The following is a 7,189-nucleotide window of genomic DNA, read 5'->3' on the forward strand; positions in this document are numbered from 1 at the left end:
TGCTGGTTGGTAGGTGGTTTATCACAGGCACATTTGGGACTTTAATATGTAAGTCTAACTATTTTTATTAAATAAAATGTTAAGAGCACTAAAAACTTAGTATTGACTTATTGACACCTACCCTCGAAAAAACATCCACATTACGACATGATTAACGAGTCTTTAAATAAACAAGATTTCATAATGGATAATGACATTAACATGGAAACTGTAATTGATGGTTTCTATTACATACTTAATAGTTGCATAAAAACATGTGTTCCTATGGTCTATTGCTCGGGTTCTTACACATATCCTATTTGGTTTAGTAGACCTTTAATTAATTTAATTAAAGAGAAATATAAAGTTCATAATGATTGGAAAAAAATTAATAATCCTAATGACTACGCACAATTTACCTACCTACGACGCAGGCAGAAAGAGATGCAGTCTGAATGTTTTAATACTTACACGAATATACAATACAATACAATACAAAAATGCTTTATTGTACACCAACGAATACATGAAAAATATACATAAACATAATGAACGGTAAAACAGGCGGTCTTATCACTTAAAAACGATCTCTTCCAGACAACCATAGAGTTTTTGAAAGAAAACAATACAGATGCAAGAAATACAGGTAGGGGTGTACAAATGTAATACATACCGACTCGAAAATTATCTTTGAACATATCAGCAGCTAGTGTAGAAGGTGAAGAAAGTAAGGGATAGAAATAGTGGTAATACAGAGAATAGGAAAGAACGATAAAGTAAATACATACAAATAATAATAATGTTTTATATATGCAGCAGGTTAACGTGTCAGGTAGAATTCCTTCACTTGTCTTTTAAAAGAATCTAGTGACTGTGCGCGACGGATAACAAGTGGTAAGGGATTCCATAGGCGCACAGCCACTGCAGTGAAGGATCTGCCGAAGAAGGATGAAGAACAAGGAGTTGAAAGGAAGGATTTTCATTGGAACGAAGGAAGCGTGTGTCGTGAGAGAGATGCAGGTTGTGAGGTCCAGGGTGCCGAAATAAAAGATTTTTCTTGCTTCAATATGTGGACTGTATTTATTTTCTTTCTTACAAATTTTTCTTTCTTACAAGTGTGTTTCTTCATCGGAGGCGTCGGAGGGAATGAAAATCACACAAAAAATGCCTCTTTATGTTTGTTTCGCGCGCGCCACAGGTGCGCGCGACCTTGCGAGGGCCTGTCCGATAGAGACAGCACTATCTATCGGACGGAGACAGCAATAGGCCTCTCGCTCTAATCTTACTTCTATCTCTTTCACTTAATTACTACACATGGAGTATCATTCTTTATTGCTTATAAATTACACATAAAACCATCTTATAATATAAACAAAACACATTAAAAAACTAATATAAATTCCAATAGAGATTCTTAATACTAACACTTCAAAATATAAGGCAATTATACAAAATTAAAAGAGATAAAACTGAGAGACTAAGTGTCCGTTACATTCTCCCCCCGGCGAAGACCTTCGAAGCCTAACTATCTACCGGGAGGACGATTAGTCTACATACAGGACATCTGAATACACCACCTTTCGTCCGTACCTCCGCGCTTCGTACCACACCATCTGGTCCCGTATACACCTGCTCTACTAAGCCACGGGGCCATACGTTACGTGGGAGTAATCCATCGGCTATTATAACTACGTCGCCCGGCTTCACGTTGCTCCTATTATCCCTGTTATCACCCCGAGGTGCTAGCGTAGGTAGATACTCATTAATCCACCGCTTTCAGAACATATCGGCTAACGCCTGTGCGGCCCTCCACGCGCGCCTATCGGCTACCGCACAATTTCCTACAAAGGGAAGGCCCACCGCCGATCCTAGCAAGAAGTGATTAGGAGTCAACGCTTCCGGGTCGTCCGCGTTTACGGGTACGTGAGTTAAAGGCCTAGAATTTATCGTATGCTCTATCTCTGTGGTAAGCGTCGCGAGTATCTCTTCTCTAGGTGCCCTATCAGTTGTCCCTGTAGTTCCGGGACTAGAATAGGGCTACGGTATCCCCTGCCTGTCGTAGGAGGCGACTAAAAGGGGGCTTCCGGGGTTGCGGACGGCAAGAGTGGGAGCTCGAACCGTCCAGCAAGTGACCCCGGGAAGGACGGCGGTATGTGTGGTCGCATACCGTCGTAAACATACATGGTGCGGGAGGAGCGAAAACTGCTCCCCCAGGGTAGAGCCCGTTGGGCATCGCGCTTGGAGGGCTCCGGTTGTGTTCCGTTGGAGATCCCGGAGTTCTCCAACAAGCGTTGAGGACGGCCACCGGGGGGGTTTTAGTGCGGTAAAAATCCCACATAACCCGGCGTCGCTCCCACGTCGTCGGGTACCTTTTGAAGGTTTCCCCCTCGAGAAAAAAAAAAAAAAAAAAAAAAAAAAAAAAAAAAAAAAAAAAAAAAAAAAAAAAGGTGCCCTATCAGTAAGTGTTACTAACATTGCGCTTTTAACGCTCCTAATCATACGTTCCCAGGCCCCACCTTGGTTAGGGGCTCCGGGGTCAATGAACCTCCAGTCTATATGTTTTCTAAGTGCGAACTTTTCTATCTTAGGAAGCCACTCCCGATATGCCCTTCTAAGTTCGACATCCGCTCCGTGAAAGTTAGTCCCTTTATCTGACACCATGGTATGCGGCATACCTCGTCGCGCGGCCATACGCCTTATCGCCATTATCGCAGATTCCGTACTAAGGCTTGCTATCAATTCTATGTGAATACCGCGCGTCACTAAACAGGTAAATAACATTCCCCAACGCTTTTCCCTACGCCTACCTATTGTCACCCACATAGGTCCGTAGCAATCGACGCCGCAATATGAGAACGGTCGCGTATACGACTGCAGTCGCAGAGCCGGCAGATCTCCCTTGACTGGGTCTAACGGTGCCGCCCGGCGGGCTTTACACATTACACAATCGCTTATCACAGTTCGCACCGCGGGTCGTAACCGTAACACCCAGAATTTCCGCCTAATGTTATTTACTAACTGCTCTCTCCCCGAGTGATTGCTATGAACATGCTCGCGTCTAATATACAATCTGACTAGGTGGCTCGAACCGTCCAGTATTGGAGGGTTCTTGCGTTGCGCGGGTATGTTTGCCGCGTCTATCCTACCATTCAATCTAACTATCCCGTCTTAATCTAGTTATCTCACTCTCAAAACTGTGAGATTGCGCCTGCATAATTATCAGGCGTTCCGCCTCTCTAATATGCTTAATGCCTAAGCTAGCCGCCTTTTTTCTACACTTATCTACGAATAGCAATACATAAGAGAGCGCACGCACTAACCGATCGTATGAGGAGAACCTTTCTATCTCAATTAAGCTATCCCGGGACGTTGTATGCGTCACTAAAGCTTCCGTCACTTGTAATGGCAATGTTTGTAGGTGGTAGGACCCTTTGTGGTTCGACTCCGGCGGCACCACCGCCACACCTATTTCTGCCTAATAACATCAGTGTTAAGCGCTGCTGTGTTCCGTTTTGAAGGGTGTGGTAAGGGAGACATACTTTTCCGAGGCATTCCAGCTTAGTCCTCAGGGGTAGCAGCGCATCTGTGGCCGACCTCAGGTAGGTATATCTAATCCTATCTGGGGTTGATTACAGATGTCCATGGGCGGCAGTAGCCACTTACCATCAGGTGGACTGCATGCTCGTCTGCTACTCCTATATTATAAAAAAAAAAAAATGGCAATGTGCTTTCAACTGGCCAGCGTTCCTCGCTCTCGCACAGGAACGGAGGGCCGGTGTACCATCTTGACGAGCTGCTTAACTGAGTGTTACCCGCCCGCGTCGCGTCATCGGCTACGTTCAACGCGGTGGGAACCCACTTCCATTGTTCTGTGCGTGTCGCCTCTGCTATTTCACTCAGACGGTGAGCTACGTAAGGCGTATACTTATTTGCGTCATTCCTAATCCACGACAGCACCGTCTTCGAGTCAGACCACAAATATACTACCGCATCCTTCCATGGATGCTTACTTATTACGTCTGTAGCTAGCCTAGAACCCATTACCGCCGCCTGAAGCTCCATACGGGGTATACTCTGAGCTTTCAAGGGGGCGACCTTCGCCTTTCCCGCCACTAATGCTAACTTTACCTTACCCGACGCATCCCTAAAACGCCAATAAGCTACCGCTGCGTATGCTTGTTCGCTCGCATCGCAGAACACGTGCAACTGCCTATCCACTATCGAGTCGCGCGTGTCATAACATCTCGGTACTCTGAGGTCGGCTATACATTTCAAGTCAGCTTGCCATTCGGCGAATGCAGTGGCCTGCTCGTGCGGAAGGGACTCGTCCCACCCTATTTTTTCGCGCCATAACTCCTGTAGTAATATTTTCGCCGTAATCGTATATGGACTTAACAAGCCTAGTGGATCGAAAATCGACATCACCACTCCTAATGCTTCGCGCTTTGTGGGAGTCCGCGTTAGGTTTTTTACGTCTTCCGGTACCCTATGCATTTCAGTGTTAAAGCCAAGTTCGTCGTACCTAGGCAACCATAAAACACCCAACGCTTTGTCACACAAATGCGCGTTCGTGGCGAGCTCCTTCGGAGCGTGCGCGCGGGTCTCCGAGGGCACGTCCGACAATATTGCCTCGCGATTCGAACTCCAACCGGCTAACTCGAAACCGGCTTGCGCGTGCACGTGGCGCACTTCGCTTATCGTGCGCGCGGCTTCCTCTTCGGAGTCGAAACTATCGATCCAATCGTCCATGTCCGTACTACTCGTAATCGCGTCGTACGCGAGCGGATACGCGTCTTTAAATTCCGTCGCATTCATATCGCGAATACTATGCGCTAAAAAGGGTGAGCTACGAGCTCCGAATATCATAGACGACATTACATACTTCTGTGGGGGGTTCTTACGGTCGTCGCCCCGCCACAGGAATTGCTGCGCTACGCGGTCCTCTTTCCTAATCTTAACTTGTAAGAACATTTCGCGTATGTCAGCTGTTAGTGCTACCCGTCTCGCTCTAAAACCGAACAAAATCCCGTTTAGAGATTGTAACAAATCCGGGCCATCTAGCAATACATCGTTAAGGCATTTCTCGTTCGCTCGCGCCGCGGCGTCGAACACTAGCCTTAGCTTCCCCGGTTTGTTCGGGTTAGTGACGGCGAAGTGGGGTAAGTACCATTCCCTATCGCTACTAACATACTGACCCGTATTGGGTTCCGCGTAACCCTTATCTAACAGCGCGTTTACCTGCCTCGTATAGGCTTCCTTGAATGCGGGCGATTTGTCCATCTTTCGCTCGATTCCTTGTAAACGCCTGCATGCCATACTGTAACTCGGCGGTAGGGTCACGTCATCGCTGACCCAAGGCAGACCTACCTCGAATCGTCCATTTACGCGCTTGGCCGTCTGTTTAGTAATGCTAACAGCTCGCGTCTCACTAGGTATGGGCTTGCGGTTCGGCGTAATGCCTATTGCGTCAATGTCGTAGTGGGCTTTGACCAGATCGCTCAGCTGATCGTCCGTATGCGCGTGCTTGATGCACTGTTGTTGAGTGCGCACATGGAGGACCATGGCCCTCTCCACCACGACGCTGCGCGGAACTGACCCATGCAACACCCATCCTAACTGAGTCAACGACGCGGCCGGCTGTTTTTTATTCCCAGTTACTAATTTACGCGATACTATCAGATGCCAATTATCTGCGCCTATCAATACCCGAGGCTTTGCGTTCGCGTAACACACTACGTCCCTAGGTATTCTCTTTAAGTGCGGATTCTTTAAGAAATCCCTTTCTATGCTCTGATTTCCTAATGTGAGGTTCCTAACCGTACGAGCTTTAATTTCGTGCGAGTGGCCGTTCTGTCCTCTCACTCTCATACACACGACGCGACTACCGGGTTCCTGTTGACTGGAGGTAGCTCCCACGATGTTAAGGGCTCTGATAGGGCCTCGAGCTCCTATGGAGGCTGCTATCTCCTCGTCAACTAAGGTTATTGTGGAACCCTCGTCTAACAGCGCGTGTGTGTGCACCTCCCGGCCGTTACTACCTTTAAGGGTAACCGGGCACACTTTGAGTAGGACTTGTATCTTTTCGGTAGGCATATGTGCCGATGCCGCCGTGACCGACTCGACCCCGCTCTCTTCACAACCTATGCTCCGCGGACTAGTGTGTAACAACGCGTGGTGTGGTCTCCTACATTCGTCTACACCGCAATTTTTACTCCTACATGCGAACTTCCTGTGTCTACTATCTAAACACCTAAAACAAATACGCGCGTCCTTTGCCCATTCCCATCTTTGTTGTACCGACATAGCCGCTATTTTATCGCATACATACGTCCGGTGTCCAGCTCCGCAGCAGAGGCATTCTATCCGCCCCGTCTTACTGGGACCCTCTGCTGTAGCATACACCGGCTTGCGAATTTCCGACCATTTTTGTATAGGTCGCGGTTGTACAATACGTTGCACGGGACGCGTATTTGTTATGGCAACCCTATCGTGCGAAAATTGAATTGCCCTGTCCGCTTCTCGCATAAGAAAGCTCGCTAACCTACCTAACTCCGATTGCGATTCCTCTCTGCTTTCGTATGCGTAGTCATACCACTTACTTTTTAAATGGGGACTTAACTTCTCACTAATTGTTCGCGGCAGTCTAGGATCCGTATCCTTACCTTGTGTGTCTATGCTTTCAATTACTGTTACCATATTTTGGACTTTGACCGCGAACATGTTTAACTCGTTAGCCGTGGAACCTACGCTAGGTAACCTAAGTACCTCGTTCACCGCCTGGTCTATAATTGCCCCCGGTCGGCCGAAACACTGCTCGAGTGTACGCAATATTAGTGTAGGTTCCGTGGCTGAATACAATAAGGCCGACACGGCCTGCCTGGCCTCCCCCCGTAGGCATGCCCTCAACCTAGCTAAGTTTTCTGATGGCGACATGTGGTAGAGCGCCGTTGAGTCCCTCATCGCGGCCTTGAAGGGTAACCACTCCCTCGGGTCCCCGTCGAAAATAGGCAATTCCTGCGTTTGCCGCGATGAAGGTCAACCTCGCGACATATTTTCTAGTGCGAAAACTAGCCTGTCTACCACATCGTCTTTGGCCGCCGTCGGCGCCTTAGCTATTGGCTCGCTACTATGTACTGGTTGGCCCGGCTCCAATATTACTTCGCGGACCATGTCTACCTCGTGCCGCTCCCCCCGTGGTTGACTCTCATTC

General features: G+C 47.9%; 1 protein-coding gene across 1 annotated transcript; it reads right to left on the minus strand.

Annotated features, from left to right (window-relative positions):
- Positions 1 to 2,782: 2,782 nt before the first annotated feature.
- On the minus strand, positions 2,783 to 6,939 carry LOC140746618 (uncharacterized). Its single transcript, XM_073078742.1, has 2 exons — positions 3,719 to 6,939; positions 2,783 to 2,909 (listed from the first exon to the last, which is right to left on the minus strand). Exons 1-2 carry the CDS (start codon positions 6,937 to 6,939, stop codon positions 2,783 to 2,785), a joined length of 3,348 nt encoding a protein of 1,115 aa, XP_072934843.1.
- Between the last annotated feature and the right edge of the window lie 250 nt (positions 6,940 to 7,189).

Source organism: Epargyreus clarus, unplaced genomic scaffold, assembly GCF_041222505.1.
Source record: "Epargyreus clarus isolate Ecla_fem2 unplaced genomic scaffold, WU_Ecla_fem_2.2 ptg000013l, whole genome shotgun sequence".
NCBI lineage: Eukaryota > Metazoa > Arthropoda > Insecta > Lepidoptera > Hesperiidae > Epargyreus > Epargyreus clarus.

Bases quoted from the DNA above. Each gene is read 5' to 3' on its own strand.
- LOC140746618 (XM_073078742.1), bottom strand. From the start codon at position 6,939: ATGAGGGACTCAACGGCGCTCTACCACATGTCGCCATCAGAAAACTTA. The intron at 2,910-3,718 runs GCCAGTTGAAAG...TAATGTGTAAAG, and splicing joins TGCGAGAGCGAGGAACGCTG to CCCGCCGGGCGGCACCGTTA.